This window comes from Hippichthys cyanospilos, chromosome 6 (assembly GCF_059441005.1).
Source record: "Hippichthys cyanospilos isolate Australia breed blue-spotted pipefish chromosome 6, RoL_Hcya_1.0, whole genome shotgun sequence".
In the NCBI taxonomy this organism is placed as follows: domain Eukaryota; kingdom Metazoa; phylum Chordata; class Actinopteri; order Syngnathiformes; family Syngnathidae; genus Hippichthys; species Hippichthys cyanospilos.
The window spans coordinates 12,665,055-12,682,500 of NC_142374.1; the positions used below are offsets into that span (position 1 = coordinate 12,665,055).

Here is a 17,446-nt window from a genome sequence, read left to right on the forward strand (position 1 = left end):
TGCTTTGTTATTTTGCGTTGGGAACTCTTCAGCTGATCCAGTCAGGACCATTACATGAATGTGCACTTGCCCTGGAAGGCGTTAAAAAAAAAAAAAAACTTTTTAGTCATTATTTTACCATCCAGATTGTTGCTCAATGTAGTCCACATTTCTGTAAGATCATGAAAGAGGAAAAAATAATGTAGCGTGCATATCTTAGCCCCTGTGAGGACTAATAGTGTCATATAGGATTTAAAAGTGTTTACTAGGAAGATCAAACACTTTCTTTTCAGTAGGCCCTCGAGGCCATTTGTCCCAGCGTTTACTTCCCTCCCGGGGCACATTATTTTCTCACTATTGCACAATTTCAACAATCCCACACATCAATGTCCGTTTACTGCAGACTCTGGATGGCCTGTTTAGATGGCTGAGCCAATAGGCTAAAAGTGCACAGCGAGGACCAGAAAAAAATAGCACATATGTGACCTCTTTTTGTATATTCCCCTAATAAGCATCATTTAACATAATCAGAGGCAAGTATGAAAATGTTGTTCATCATGCCAAACTATCCTATGTGAGTTATTGGCTAAAAACACAGAGATGCACCATGTGTACTAAATAACTAAATAGTCATCTGTTTTGTTGCACCAAGTGATTGCGTTGTTTGTCCTCAGGGTTGACCATATGACAAGAGATAATGATACAAACTAGCAAAGGATTGCGTTTGATGTTTTTTTTTTTTTTTTTTTTCCAGTCGGCAAACTTAGAACCGATTTACCATGCATTTTACATTCTAAATAGGAAAAAAAGGGCTTAATAAGCCAATATATACTGTAATTGTGAAAGTGACGTTGATGGAAATAAAAGTTATCGTCTCTTATTCAACTTTTTATGTCCAAAACAAGTATTTTCAGTCTTCGGGTAACAAATTGATTTTCCTCACGGTTCCACTATGTTTGGCGAGAGGTATACCTTGCCCAGTGTTTAGACAGCAGTCCACACTAGACAGCAGTCCACACTCTGCGTTGCTTGATCTTTTTAAAAACCTCCGCTCTGAAAAGTGTTCTCAAAGTCAAAATTTCAAATGATTAGAGCAAAATTTTGTGTTTTTGTGACATTGGGGACACCTACTTGTTGGGAATATACAAGGAATCGAGTAAAACAGATGACATGTGACATCCAGCGCATTTTGATAGCTCTTCCTACAATAATGTGATCGTATGAAAAAAAGTAGTTTGGTGAGAGAAAAAGCTTGCTTAATTCATAAATACTTGCTTCCAGTACTATGTTGTAGTTTACTTTGGTGCCTATGCTAGCAATAGCATTACCCACAAATTATACACACACATTTGCATATCCACTATTAAAGAGAAATCGTCTTTTATCGTCTTTTAGGCTTTTAAGACTAGCTCGAATCTTTTGAAAAAGGCCATTCCGGAACAATTTATTCTACAATCTTGAATGAAAATAAAGAATTAAAATGCCAGAATCTTCAAGTCATTTTCATCGTTGTTTACTTGAATAGCAATCTGTGCGCAGAAGACACAAGTGAGCAAATGCTGTGAGTGCACACAAACTTGGCTTTAGAAATGACTGCTGATTTGTTTTGACGAGCTCTGACTCTCGTGCGCACGGACGGGCTCTCGTCCGGGCGTTGGTCCACCGCACGCCTACTGACGCGTTTTTCCACAGCGAGTTCACACGGCCAGTAAAAAAATGCTTCACTGCGCAGGCCGCCATCGCTCATCTGTGTCACAACAGAATGTTCATGCGCCGTCTGGTGTTTGACTTGGCCGTTAGATAATCATAAAAAAAAAGTGTTTATTGATACTTGTTCGTGGTTTAAATATTACATGTCAACAAAACCAAATGTCACCCATGAGCATTTATCATTTTGCAGCACAGAATGTTGGCAAGGGCCAACAGGTTAGTCAGATTATTGCGAACCCTGGGGGCGAACGTCAGTCAAAGTTGCTGCTGTTAATTGAACACAAATGTTTGCCTAGCACTTAGAGCAAAAATGGTTTATTCTACTTTTGCAAAGCTCATGTAAAATGCATCATACTCTATATTGTTATGAATAACATGAAGTGCTGGCCTTTTTCTGCAAGCAACTCAATGACTCACTGTGTCTGCAGCTTGTGAAAAGCATATCTGGCCTTCACGGCTTTCTTGACAACTTTGAATGATCATACTTTAGCAGTTTTAAAATAAGTTTCCTGTCCACTCCTTCATTGTGGTAATTCAAATACGTGCCATTGGGAGTTCGTGTTTTTAAAGAAAATGGCTGAGTCAGTATTGGTTCATAACCTGTAAAAAATAAATATGCGGCACAGTGGAAGAGTGGTTAGCATGTCCGTTCACTTATAGCTTGCTCTGGCCTCCCCGTGTGGAGTTTGCATGTTCTCCCCATGCCTGTGTGGGCTCTCACACACACACAGATATGTATATGTATATATGTATGTATATATATATATATATATGTAATGTGTGTGTAGGGGATAGGGCTGCTCATGTTTTAAAAGCCAGCATTGTTATGGTGTTATGTGTGCATAATACTTAACAAAATAAATTAAGAGTTCAGCAAAGCAGTGTTATGTTTGGAAAGTTTCATTTTCTTATTTTTCAGTTAAAACATAATTGATATGAACCAGAAACTCAGAGTGCATATCACCACCATGGCCACACAATTTTAATAGTAAATTAGTTCAATATTTTATTATGTTGTATGCATGACTTTTCAAAAATAAGGTGGAGTCCATCCTTGATATCATTTGATTTTTAAAAAATAGGGACAATTCATATGAACATGGATTTCATGTAAGATCAGTTGTTTAAATGTTGAAGCATTTTCATTGTGAATGAACTGCAAATTGCACCACATAATGGGAGACTTCCGCTGTATTTACAGATGATCCAGATGGTCTGTGCGTGCAAGAGTGTGTGAAGATATGAGACCCGCTAGGGGTCATTGTTTTCTTTTTTCCAACCAGATGTTGTGCAGCAGTCTTGTTCCCCTTCGGAAATAAAGTCAGCTTCTAAATAGCCCAAGAGACACTTGTTTACATTTAGTGTGGACAGCATGCAATTGTGAGCTGAAAGGTAAAGAGGTTGTGAAAATACAGTAGTTTGTGGATAAAGAATTAACCACAAAGATACACATGGCTTTTCGTACTAGACAAGTCGAAAGTGGTAACAACCTAGACTATCATGGAACATTCATATGTACGCCGACCTATCAGATATGAGGCAAGAAAATAACATGTGAAATGTTACCACATGTTGGGGCTGAATGGAGAGTACTCGCACACAACACACACGGGCACACACACACGCACGTTGTGTTCAAGCCAGCCCCAAGATATTTAAGCCAGCATAAACATACCCTTTTTTTCTGACTGTCTAGCAGCTGGTGTAAAAAGGAATGTGACATTGGGGGCGAGAAAAATCTGATAACATTGTCTGTGCAAAATGTGAAGCGGTGAATCTGGTGGATCTATTCACCGTCATGGACAGCCAAGGCTGGCCTTAGCTTACTGGCTCAGACGCACAGGAAGATGAGAAAGTAAGCAGCAACCTTGGCAGGGATAAAGGCATGTTTTTTTTTTTTTTGCTTGGACACCGCTAATGAGCCCATTCATTAAGCAGCGGCGCACAGATGTGCTGAACACACTTCAGTCCCGATTTTGTTTGGGCTAAAATCCACAAGCATGTCGGCACAGGCTACTGTTCGGTACTAGGCCTACATGCGTATCATCTCATTTTTTTTATTGCCTTTTCTGATCTTCAAGAAGCCATACAAGAGCTACAATTAAGAATGTGACATATGCTTTCTTGATGTACTGTCTCAGGCATCAGGCTGAAACCACCTACATTGCAATTTGGTCAGTTTGGTAATTTTTTTTTTTTTTTTTTTTTTTTTTTTTACAAATCTACAGCAGCAGTCAAACGTTTTTATTTCCTGATCTGTAGATACTGAAGACATTGACATTATAGTATAAAATACTGATGGAATTTTGGGGGCTAAACAAAACAATCCAAACTATTTGTATCAGTTATATTATTCAAACAAGGCATATTTTGTCCAGATAATAGGTTTGCAGGTCTTGGCATTTTCTTACTCTTCTTTCTTTATGATTTAGCGTTGTGATCTCAAATTACTTTCAATTCATGCCTTTGCATTTTTAAAAGTGTTGGCTGAAATAATTGGGTAAACAAGTTAAGGACACTTGACATAATGGAAAAAAACAAAAGTAGTAGTACTTTCTCAATGGCTCAAATGGAAATATGATCAAGTAAAAGGTTTGCATAAGCATGCTACTGATGTATTTTTCTTTTTCACAAGGCATTTTAGTCAACTGTTCTGAGCCACCACTTTTAAGTTGTTAGGTTTAACGTCATACTTTTAAGTGTAACGTCGTCATACTTTAATGGGACACCAGCCTTGAATTTTGAGTCGGGGGGTAAATTCCTCATTGTCCTCATTCTTGTCTCATTGTATGGCATAAAACATGTAAGTATGTGTAAGTGTGATGCATTTTCACAGAATGAGGAAAATTGAGATATTGATATATTATAATTTTACATTTAATTTCATTTAAAATGATTTATAATCCAGATATATATGGATGGTAGCTCAAAAGATGAATTTTGTCCAGTTGAAATCCCTAGATTTGAGAAAAAACGCATTTTGACACATTGGTGTTGACACATTGGCATTTTGACACTTTAATTGGTGCGTGTCATCTACTCACCCCATGTTTTCATACACTTGGATCACAATTTGAATCTTTTGGCTAAGACCTTAAGGGGGTTGTTTTGTAGAAACCCCAAAAAGGACATTTCAGTTGAAAATTCGTATTTTCCTCAATAACGCAAAACCAATATCCGCAACATACACCTGGTTTCGTGAAGACGCATCATGAATGTATTTAATACGTGCAATTTGCTACAGATACATTTTAGTTAATTGGGTGTAATAGTTTTAACCAACCTGTGAGAAAACTGAAAAATGCTGACATGTATTGACCCCGTGAGGTTAATTTATTCTGTAAATCTGTTTGGTTAAGCGTTCCCATTGCTAACATATTTTACATAACATTGGCACTCATAATTAGATAATCCAGGACATAGACGTCATTTCATGCCATATCACTGAATTTTATTACATTTCTTCTCAAACAGTTAAAGCAGGCATAAATTACAACAAAGAGGTATGTGGCAGATGATCTTATAAGGCCCAGGACATTTTCATAAATTAAGTGTATATGATGGTAAAGTCATAACTGAGGCTATGGATACTTGGACTCCTTATGGCTGCTAAACAAAAAATGACATATATATTTTGGAGGACATCTGAGAGAGAGTTTTTAATGAACATTTTTTTTCAAGGTCAATTTCAAAGGGAAGGTATTGACGATGAAGTCAAATTACTAGGATATGCACAACGATTCAAAACGCACATTTGAAATTCTTGTCGATCAGTCGGCGTGGTTAACCCCTCTGGGTTTGCCCTGGACCCGAAAAACTTTTGTTACTCCAGGAAAATGTAGGTAGGTAGTGATTTGCAATTGTTTTCATTTTTCCATTCCAGTCATCTGGCACCAGTGTCATGGTGGACATCGCAGTGATGGGAGAAGCACACGGTCTGATCACAGACCTGCTTGCTGACCCCTCTCTACCCTCCAATACATGCACCTCACTGCGGGCTGTCAGCAGCCTGCTTACCACCCAACTCACCTTCCAGCCCTTGCACCGGCCACGCCCCGCCCCCCTGCATAATCTCTCGGACGCCTATGTCTGCTCCGACTCAGAGGAGGGACCCGAGATAGGAGAGAAAACGTCCATCCATAAGGTAAGGGCATTTCGCACGGGCAACACGTGGTGCAAATCATGATGTCACAATGAGCGAGTTGGGCCCAAACATTCAAATGTAGAGTTGTCTTAGAGAAGTATGTGAAATTACCCTTAGATGGAACTGCGGTCCACCATATTATAGCCAAAATGATTTAAAGGGCACAAATCATTCTACACACATGTTAATCTTTGAGCCCGCCTTGATGGCTGCTGCTGCTGCTGCTCCTTCTCAGACCTTTTAGCATTAGATGAAGGAGAGTGTTTTCATAGAGTTGAGTGAAGAAAAATAGAGCATGTCTACTGCTTGGAGCTTGCTTCTCCCTTTCATAGCCACAGCTGTGTCAACATGACAGATGTGCAGAAGTCAAGATATATGTTCATGCGTAGAAGAAGAAATAAGGGCAACATGGTCTTTTGCTAAGGTTATGTTGAAAGCTTGGATAGTCACTACAGTTTTATTGGTAACTGTAGTGTGTTTTTGAGGGCAACACCCATCCTGCCTCTTCTTTGATGAAAGCAATCACATTGTTCGGGTTTACAGGAGTGACCAAGTCTGTTCTTATTATCTTGTCTACATCTCCAGCTATTAATTTTCTGGACTTTTTATACTCAGGCATGAAAATCACTAGTGACACATGCATTTAGAAAGGGCCGTCGACGCCGTCGTGGGCGTGAACATAGGCGACTTTTGCTTCCTGGCCATTGAAAGCAGGTCCTCTCATTCCCTTTGAATTCTACATGGCGGAAGCATGAACTGACAAGCTAGAATTTGTTTGCACAAAGTGCTTTGAAAATGAAAGGCAAGAGGATGTCCACTCGCAGGTAATGTAAAGCTGACTGCTGTAGAGTGGGCACCACCTTCCACACACAATGGTACGTCTATGTCTGAAACCCCCACCCACTTTGTGTTAAAATATCCATCCATTATATTGACCGCTTATCCTCTCGAGGATTGTGGGGCAGTTGTTTCGGGCAGTAGGCAGGGTACACCCTGAAGTGGTTAGCAGCCGATCGCAGGGCACGCAGAGACGACCAACCATTCACACTCACAACCACACGTAAGGACAATTTAGGCTACATTCACACTGCAGGCTGAAGTAACCCATCTGATCTTTTAATGGCCGTGTCAATGATGAGTCCAATTTTTTGCAATTGCGACTTGTGTATGTGGTCCTGAAACCGATCTGAGTCAGTTCTTTGTCACGTGACTAAAGTCTGAACGGCCAGGTCGCATTCATCCGACCCGCATGAAAAGTGACAAAACAGCACTCAAAAAAGCAGAAGCAGGTTGGAAAAAAACAATAGAACAATAGTATGGGATAAGATTCCTGTCAAAAAGTATGCATGTTTCACAATTCTTGTGAATACGACTTTAAATTGTGTTGAATAGTTTTTGTTTGAGTATGACTCAGATTATGTTGAGTGTATGAATTGAAAGCTTTGCAAGGTATTTTGAATACAACTCTCATTTGCACAACTATGGCCTTGCAAGACAAGACCACGTCTTTGCATGAATCTCACCATTGCATTCGTAGATCTGATCATTTGGCTTTGAGTTGGATTTGTAAATTGAGATGAAATTGAGAAGATTTTTTTATAATTATTTACCTATTTACTCTTGTGATAATGTTGTGATAATTGTGTGGCAATTAACCTCTTTAAAAACATTGTTTTTGGAGTCACAGGTCATTATTAGCTTGCAAGTTACGGTCATTAGACTATCAGTCCAATTTCATTAAAATCATTTACGAATAAATTGGACTTTCATTTTGCAAACTATTAGCTGTTCATGTATGGCGTAAGATCACTGTCAAAAAGACGTACGTGCTTGACTAATGGGTTAGGGTTAGGGATGACTTGCAGATCGACTGACTTTGCCTGGTAGCATGGCGTGACATCATCTCAATGTGCATATTCAACTCAAATCCAAAGCCTCAGATCTACGAATCCAAAGGAGAGATTCATGCAAAGACGTGAAGTCGTGTCTCGCAAACTCACTGTGTGTGGGCTCACAGTGTCCTCAATGCGCAAGCGGGACAGTTTTGGTGGTTGAAAACTGATTCTCTGCCGACAAGTTAATTCATACTGTGATGCACGAACACTTAGTTTTAGCAAACACAACAAGGATATTTAAGGGGCATACACTTTTTGGAGTCATGCTTTATTTCTAAACACAAACACAAATGCACTCTTACCAGTCAAGTAGAAAGTAGGACAGGGCAATGATCCAGGCACATGAGGCTTAACAACATTATTGACATACCGCTCGGTCTTCCTTGGACACAACAAGGAAGCCACAACCGCTGCAAAGTACTTGCTTGAAAATCCAACCCTTTGCAGGCCATTTTCTCCTCAGCTGGCAACATAACTCACATTTGTGTGGTCGTTGGGTACACACCGTGGTATTATCATTAAGCTTCCCTGTAGTAAACTTATAATGACAGTAAATACATAATTTATAGGCCATAAACATTAAGACATCAATTTAAACACTTAAGATATATATCACCAATCTGGCTGATACACTGCCTACATACGGAGATGATATGTATGGGGTCTTTAATATGTAAATCCTCATGAAAATAGAAGTTGATGAAAGGCAGCAGGATGTGTGAGGAAAAAAAATGTGTGAGACACATTGCTTTGAATGGGCTGATTCACAATTCTGAGGCAATATTTATTGGGTCATCTTGCAGAACACTAAGTGAGTGAGCAAGAGACATTGCCATGTTTAGTGCCTCTTTTCCAAGCTGCTGCATGGCATGGAACAGATGGGAACATCACGCACGGGCAAACAGTACTGGGATTCCCAGAGAAGGAGAGAAACCAAAAAGACTCACACAGAGGGTGCGAGAAGCAGATTTCGTGTATATGATGACGTGATGTTTAGACAAGACAAAGAGAAGATTGAATTTTTCCAAAAGAAAACAACAGTTTATTGTGTCCTCTGTGTGTTAGTACAGTGTACGGTAATGCAATCTAGATCAGTAATTCTCAAGGACAATAAAAAATATATGCATGCTATGTCATCACTAATTAATATTTGGAACTGCATTTCCTGTAGTATCACTAGGTGTATTTAATAGCTGTGGGACTGTTTCAAGACTCAATTCAGATATAGTATTTAGGTATATGATTTAATTCAGAATCCATTTTTGATTAAAAATGATTTGATGATTTGATGATTTGATTCACAGTGATTTCTGAAGAATCGTCATGACCTACTATCTGCTTTGCAAGACCCATTGACAAATGTAGTCTTGTTTTTTTACATTTATTATGCTTTGAATTGTAAAGGCATTGCCATTTTTCATTAAAAAAAAATTACTACTACCCTATTCTCGATCTTGATTCATTGACAAACCAGCCACTAGAATGGAAGATAGTAGTCTTGTTATTTGATTAAGTCATGTAAACCTAAGTGACTAGAGAAACCATTATTGTAATGTGTAATATAGCAGAGTAAATTCACCCCATCATTGTTTATAATGTATGTTAACTTTAATAGAATGAAAGAAAGCCCACATTGTTTAAATTAGCAGTTATCAATGTTTAATGCATAGATGGACCTTTTTTCCGTCCGAATACTCTCGACTGCATTTGAACACACCCCGCTGTTAGTGACTAGTGTTAACGCTCCAGACTTGTGCCTTATCATTTAATGACAGCGTAATTGATTAGCGGCTTCTTTGCGTCCTGAATCAGTGATTGAATTTGGTTGAGACATGATGGTTGTAATGGTCATGAGAAGGAATAAAGCGGTAAGCAGTGCTATGAAGGTCAAATTCATGGCATGTATCCAGGGTAGTAACACAGAAACCGAAAAGAAGCAGATTTGTTTAGTCATAAAATCAATTTTTGGGACATTTCATATCAATTCAGAAAAAGACTCTTGAACTCTTGGTGGATTTTTTTTTTTTCTTTTTTCGGACACACCTCCAGTATTTTATCAAACAACTACAGAAGATACGCTGTATATTATCTTTATTTTATTTCTGGCTCATCTGCAGGAAGAAGCTGTCACTATTTATGATGCCCATCCATATAAACCTTAACAAAAAAAAGGCATAGAACATTTTGCGTAGGAGTCACTGTAACACAGTTTCGCAAGATGTTGCATTAATGTTCCAATTTATCTGCTCTTAATTTGAAATGAAAATGTACTACTCTTGTCATGGTATTACAAAGCATTACATTAGATGCTCTGATATCTGCAGAAACCCTGGTAAATTCTTGACATATCAACAGGATTATGCTTTACTTTTTAATGAAGGGAATACTTTAAAAACACAACTATTGACTTGTTTTTATTTCTTCGTTGCAATTTTGTGTTTTTACGTTCCTTTCTGCATGCAGCGCTTGAGGCGGAGTCTCCACCCAGGTCTTCTGAGGAGGATCTCCTCCACGTGGACCACCACCACCTCTGCCACAGGCCTGCCCACAATTGAGCCAGGGCCCGTGCGGAGGGACCGCAGCGCCAGCATCAAACCGTACCACGAAACACTCACGTGCAGGTTGTCCATCGCTACATTCTCTCATATCCGCGGATGCCACCTTTTGGCCACACAAAGCCATTTTTCCTCGCTCTATTTCCAAAATCATATGCTTCATTAGCTTATATTTTGCCACACAGTTGTGCTAAACTGGAAAGCGGCTTTCACGTTATGACATATTAAGCCAAGGTTATTAAGTGTATTCCCAGCGGTGTGGCTGTAGCTTCACCAAATGTATCAGCATGAGTGCACAGTCATGGCACAGTAGTTCACAGAAAAGGGATGTGTGTGCAACCAGAGCCATAATGGAAAGAAGGCCCACAGGCAAAGGCATTAACCTGAATAACTAAAAGACACGCATAAACTCCCAGCACATCATGTGCTGAAGATAGCACGAGAGCCCGGTCCATGAATGGCCCAAACAACTGTCATGTATATAATGTGTGGTTTTGTATGGCGTGGTGTACTGGGATTGTCCAGGCTAAAGGTTTAGAGCGAGTTTCGATGCATTCGTGCGAGTGTATTAATATATGTGGTTTGGGTTGCACTTCAAATGTTATTTGACTACTGCATTTCATCAGAAAGAAATGCAAAACAAGTCAAGACAGCTGGCCTGCTTGTGTCTACCACTTTTCTTCTTCTTTTACTGCATACTTTATTGTGATCAGTGCAGAAATGGCATTCTTTACAACGTGTTTGTGGTGACTATGCTATTATGTTTGGATGAATCCAGGACAGCTGAGCGTGTTTTGAATTTGTTTCCAAGTGCTACAGAGTCAAGATTCATTTCCAAATATCCCAGCTGTGAGTGTGTATGTGCTTAAATATGATCTACAGTACATATTGTCTAGCTTAACAATATTTTTCTCTGTGTGCTTGCAATACTCCCAGCAGCTATAGGTAACTCCCTAACTCTTCTGTCCTGCGATTGGTTCCAAGTATTTATGCGCTTCTGAGAATTTCCTTGAACTAGAAAATGCGTCTGTAGCCTCCACCGTCGACATGATCATTCGAGACAAAATTTCATCTTGCCCAAATATATACTGGTTTTGCGGGTGCCTATCACAACTCTCTTGGGCAGTAGGCCGTGTACACCCTGAACTGGTTGCCAGTCAATGGCAGAGCACAAATAGATTAATTATCATTCACCCTCACAAATACACATAAGGGTGATTTGTAGCGTCAAATATACCCTACATGCATGTTTTCAGGCTTGTGGTGCTAACCACTCTTCCACTGTGCCTCTGGAAATGTTAACATCTCTCCCTTGAAAACAACCACGAATTTAGATGTGTAGGTTTTTTTGTTTTTGTTTTTTTTTGCTTTCCATTTTGCTTTTCTATTTTTTATCTTTTTATTTTTTTGCCGATTTGTACAAGATTTATTCCAGAATGGGTGATGCCAACTTCATGTGTAATAAAGACAACTAGCAGCAGTATATTTCCTTATCAACATAAAAATAGCCCCCAAAGTGCTTTTAACTGTTGGTCACGACTTGACTAAGGTTATTGTGACAAGTGCACATGGATCGAAGGAGGGAATTTTATAGTCCATCTTCCAAAATTAAAATGATCATAACAAGTGCACATGGATCGGAGGAGTGATGTTTTATAGTCCATCTTCAGAAAATGTAGTTTCACACTCAGAATATTTGTCCCTAATGCATGGTGCCGCCTTTCCCGAAAATAGGGAGTCCAATCAACTTTAAACAGTGTCATCATTTCATATATTGTAAAGGAAGCTTTTTATCATCTCTTTGACCTGAGAACATTTTCCACAAAAGGTTTAGGAAAGGTGGTATAGAAGTTCAACTTTTCTCAGTGTTGAGCACAAGGATTTGTGAATGCAGTGAATAAAGTTAACAACACCTCTCACCACAAAATAATCTTTTAGTGACACTTGATAATTAATTTGAACATTTTGATCTGTCAGTATGTGTGGACCAGCTTAAGACAAGCAGGGGACTATGGCTGAAGACAAGCAGGGGACTATGTCTGTCAGCAGCCTGTTTGGGGTGTGTATTTACACAATGGCTGTGCGTTACATGAGCACATTCTGTAAACGTAAGCACACTGAGCGGCTCTTGTACACAGGGGCCCACTTTGACTGCTTTTTAGGCTCTGCTCAGCTCAACTGTAGCAGGCTCCAGCTTTGACCACTTAAGGTGGTGTGAGTATAAACAAACACCAAGCCCTCTCCCTGTCACCAGAACCCCACAATTATTACACACATTGGATACACCGTCATGAGTGCATTTTACAGACAAAAAAGAAAAACAGACATAAATTGGAGTGTTCCATGGTTGCTTTAGTTTACCTTACTGAACCAGAGAGCACTAACATGTTATTTAATTTGGGGAGCTGCAAAGGTTATTTAAACTTGCTGTGTACAAGCAGTTGGGAAGGAAGGGTTTTCTTTTTGTTCAACTCAATTATCCTGCTGCAATTCTATATTTTTAATGAGATGCGTCTCAGAAGGTAACTACCATTCTCTAATGATAGTTACCTCCTGAAACTTGATGTGCGTAATCATGATTAGAATTTATTGTCATTGAGGAGAACATCCATCAATTTTCTATAGGGTTTCTGACTTGCTGGTGACTATTCCAGTTGTCTTTGGGTAGTAGGCGGGGGACATCCTGGTTTGGTTGCCAGCCAATCGTAGGACACAGAGACAACCAACCATTCAGACTCACAATCACACCTAAGGGCAATTTGGTGTGTCCAATACACCTACTATGCATATTTGAGGAATGTGGGAGGAGACCGGCGTGCCCGGAGAAAACCCACGTGACTACGGAGAAAACGGGCCACACAGGAAGGGCAGAGGGAACTGGAATTGAGCCCAGGACCTATAAATGATAACACAGACATGTTAATCAATCTGCCACTGTGGCCAACCAGTTCAGACTGTCCCCTACCTCCTGCCCATTGACAGCTGGGGTAGGCACCAGAAAGGCTGCGACCCCCAGAAAGAAAAGTGGCTCTAGAAAATGGACGGATGGATTGATAGAATACATTCCATATTGCTCAGCCACATGCAGTGGCTGCACTGTTATCTTCTTCATGTCACCTGGCTCAAAGACAGAATGGATTACTGGAAACCAATGGCTCTGGTGTTTATTGTGGCTAGGCCTGGTCTGATTGGGCCTTGGACAAAAGCTAGTTTGTCAATGTCGTGATTGGTTAGACATAAAATCTGCAGTTGCGAATGAGACGGTGTCCAAAATCATTACAGTAATTTTATAAATAACTGAAATGAAATGAAAATAATTCTTTTAAAATTGTCTTTTACAGGCCAATTAACTTGATGGGCTTTTTTTTAAAATACACAATGCATCATCTGTCAGTGTATTCTAGTTTTTGTGAGGGCGCTGCCAAAATGTGCCCCCAGGAGAATTAAATCATGTTTTACACATACAAATGTACATGCATATGTACATGCATACATATACTGTATGCACATACATACATACAAACATCTATCCATCCATTCATCCATACAAACATCCATCCATCCATCCATCCATCCATCAATCCATCCATCCATCCATCAATCCATCCATCTTCTTGACTTCTTTTTACTATTGTTCTACTGTATACACGTGTAACACGTTGTAACACGTGTTTGACTATGCTAACCAGGTAGCAGTTATGATTCAGATTAACATGCTAATAATTACTTTTTTTGGTCAACAAACACAAACTATGATTTAGCTCACGCACAGATCTTGTTATTTGTATGTTACCCATGTAATCTAGTGTCCTAAAGTCACAGAACATGCTTCAAGAATGAGTAATCTTGGATTTACATCTTGATTTTCAACTTGAATTCCATGATTAATATAGGGAGTGGAGCTGCCAAATTTGTTGTATGCCAGAATTGACAATAAATGCATTCAATTCTATTCTGTTAGCAAGCAGATCGGGCACATTTTGTGCTTGAGTCGTCCAATTTTGATTCAAACTGAGCCACTAAAGACTGTTTGTAGTGTCAGTTGATATTTGCAGAGGCTTTACTTTCCTTTTTGGGGATAGCTTCATGTGCTAATATTGTCATTAATGATAGCCTGCCAACCACTTGGTCAATAGGTGTTATTAAGCACACAAATGGCCATTAGGCCACTTGTTGGTACATCACGACAAGCAAGGAGCCATGTCAAGATGGTCTTTGCATATGTGTTTATTTTTCTCAAAATACAGCGGTGCCATGCCTTTTGAAAGGCTGTTGTTAAAATCCGTCCCACTTAGTACTATACATACAATACAGCAAAGCTAATGATAGGCTGAGTTGCAATCTTCACAGGTACCTGTGCAGACTCAGGATGTTCTTTTGATAAAAGCAAAGTCACCTGATACTGACCGCAAGTGTACACATCCACTGTTCTTATTTTCATTCTGCGCTGAGGCCTCAATGTCAGTCGCTGAGCTTATTCTAATTCTGCTGCATTAGCAGAATAGGAAGCATGGCTGCCAGTTTTTCAACTTTCATTAAAAGTCAAAGCTTTTAAGCCAAACACCTCTGCCTTGCACAGACTCCCCCTGACAATAATGCACTAGCTGTTCGCCCGCCAAACTATCAAACTATTTTATATTCCACACCTGCTAGACATTACGCACAGCGGTCCAACCTGACCACGCAGACACAACAGAACTCTTTGTTGGGGCCTCGTTGGGGCCTCGCTCATAACCATTAGTCTAGGGTGGGCACGGTACAGCTTACCAAACAATTTATCAGATAGGGAGCCACACTGCATACCTTTGTGCTCCTTGTGACACCGTGTTCAAACGGCAGGTAATTGCTCCATGGGTTATAACATTTGGGGAAAGGTATTTTAATTGGAAACATCTCCAGCTTGACAATTGTCTTTGAGAGGCTCCCTGTACTGATTTACTGTACCTAGAACAGACTTGTATTTCTAGTGTCACTTCGAGCACCGCCATTCAAAAATATATATGCCTCTCTTTCTTTTTTTGTGTGGTCATCTGCGCAAGCAGTGTTTGTTCAAGCATTGTCAGATAAAAACGTTTGAAAAGGATCCCTCTAAGTTTTGTCTGTCAACGTCTTCCAAGAGCATGGACACCCAGGACAGAAATATTGAATGGAATCGGTCCCAGTTCTTTGGCTCAGCTGCTGACAGCAAAGGCGTGTACACTTTGTTTTTGACAAGCAAACACGCGTACTATTCTCTGCCCCCCCCCCCCCCCCCCCCCCCAGTGCATTGCGGCTAAATCTGTTCAGCCTATTTGCAGGCTTGGGTTGGATTTTAATTGGTTCCAGTGTTGACAGTACTTTCAATAAGACAAAAAAAAAAGTTCAACATCCTATCCCTCTTTTGTCTACAGTTGTGGAAGACCATACATCAGACTGGGCCACGGAGAGGGCTCTATAGACAAGGGAGACAGGATACCACGCTCAGGTATGCTTTGCAAGGGTTCCTTACTCTTTTACTACAAATTTGGTCTACTTAAAGCTGTAATTCAGATCTGAACATGGGGCAACTCTAGTGAATTCAGACTGCAAACAATGTAGTACTGAATTGTGGAGATACATTACTCTTGTTTTTCACCATTTTGGTGTTTGTTTGAGCCAGAGCTCAAATGTACATAAGTGGAAAAGACTTGCCAAATGAATCATAGGAAATATACTGTATCGGCATTTACTGTTGAAAATGGCTGAATAAGTATAGTATTCCTTGACAGGTTTTTGTCCATCGAGCTTATTGTAAGTTTATATCCTTCCGTTAGGCTGTTAATGAGACTTCAAGCATCCTATTTACTAATGGGAATAGAATACTTACTCTTATTACTCTTATACGCCTATTATGCCTCTTATTACAGCAGAAGATCAAGTGCATGTGTCGTCAGACTATGACAGCACCCACGAAGCCAACCACAGTGACAGCAGTGATGTAGCACACACCGGGGAGGACACAGAGGATGGAAAAAAGTCCTCTCAGAATGTCATTCTCCACCCACTAATACCTCCTGAGGTAAGTCGGAGAGCTATAAAGACCCCTTAAATGTCCCCGGGGGACATCAGTAGACAAAGCATGATATCAGCAATGAATAAACTCTTGCAGTGAACAAACTCTTCCCTTTTTATCGCATGCCACTTGTACAGGACAAACCTATTCTGGCCCCAGAGCCGCTAATAATGGAAGATTTAGAGCCGATGATGAGTCAGCTAAACAATTGGAACTTTCCCATCTTTAGCTTGATGGAGAAGACTAACGGCAAATGTGGACGGATCCTCAGCCAGGTGAGCAGATCAGAAAGTGTTCAACCATTAATCCATCTCATGAATTCTGCCGTTGTGCTGAACTCTTATCACAGCTGACTTTGGGAGAGAGGTGGGAGAGAGGTCTCGGATTGTTGCACATACACACCAATTAATATTTACACTTGTGCCAATGGACAATTCATAGTCCTCACTTAGCCCAGTCCTTATCAAATAGGAGGGCGGGTCCCCCTAGGGGGGCGCTAGGCGATGCCGTGGGTGTGTGGATTACCGCAGGGGAAAAGCTGTGTTTTTGCCATGTGAAGTGTGATTGTCATAAAATATTGATGTTTTTTTTCTTTTTTTTGTTGATTTGTTGACACTTTGATGCACTCGTTTATTTTGTTTTCAGTCTCAGACTAACCTGTAACCTGTAAAACACTTCAAATAAGTGGGTAATGCTTGTTGAAAGTTGCTTAATGGTACTGTTTTTCTTAGGTTAAACGGATACAGTTTTAAGCAAACACAGTTAAAAATACTAACATTACAATTGCGTGGCGCGCTGTAGGTTTTTGCTTTTCGAGATGTGGCGGGCTTCAGAAAATGTAAAATAATTAAGAAGCACTGACTTAGCCAACTTAAGCCCATGTTGTTCGGGGAGCACCTGCAAACTCGACAGGAAATTTTAACCCTGAGGCAAGATGTGCCAACTACCAGTCTATTCACAATTCATTAAATCAATAGCCTGGTTCCAAAGTCTGTAAGGTCTTATATATTTTTTTGCATTTAAAGAGTAAATTTAAGCTGTAACAAAATAAAAATCACAAAGAATTGTGTAGTTCTTCTAAGATGGTTAACTGCATTTCATGAAGTTTAACTGAACATGTTATCTCTTCTTG

At 39.9% G+C, this 17,446-nt stretch overlaps 1 protein-coding gene across 2 annotated transcripts in view; it reads left to right on the forward strand.

Annotated features, from left to right (window-relative positions):
* Window positions 1-17,446, forward strand: part of LOC148422232 (cGMP-inhibited 3',5'-cyclic phosphodiesterase 3A-like) — a 77,664-nt gene that overhangs the window by 48,831 nt on the left and 11,387 nt on the right. The window contains exons 3-7 of one of the 2 annotated variants that reach the window (XM_088416782.1): window positions 5,573-5,833; window positions 10,192-10,349; window positions 15,674-15,747; window positions 16,172-16,320; window positions 16,452-16,589. In XM_088416782.1, the coding sequence (XP_088272908.1) occupies window positions 5,573-5,833; window positions 10,192-10,349; window positions 15,674-15,747; window positions 16,172-16,320; window positions 16,452-16,589 (780 nt within the window). Of the gene's footprint in view, window positions 1-5,572; window positions 5,834-10,191; window positions 10,350-15,673; window positions 15,748-16,168; window positions 16,321-16,451; window positions 16,590-17,446 lie in introns of both variants that reach the window. The other variant, XM_088416781.1, reaches the window with a different exon arrangement.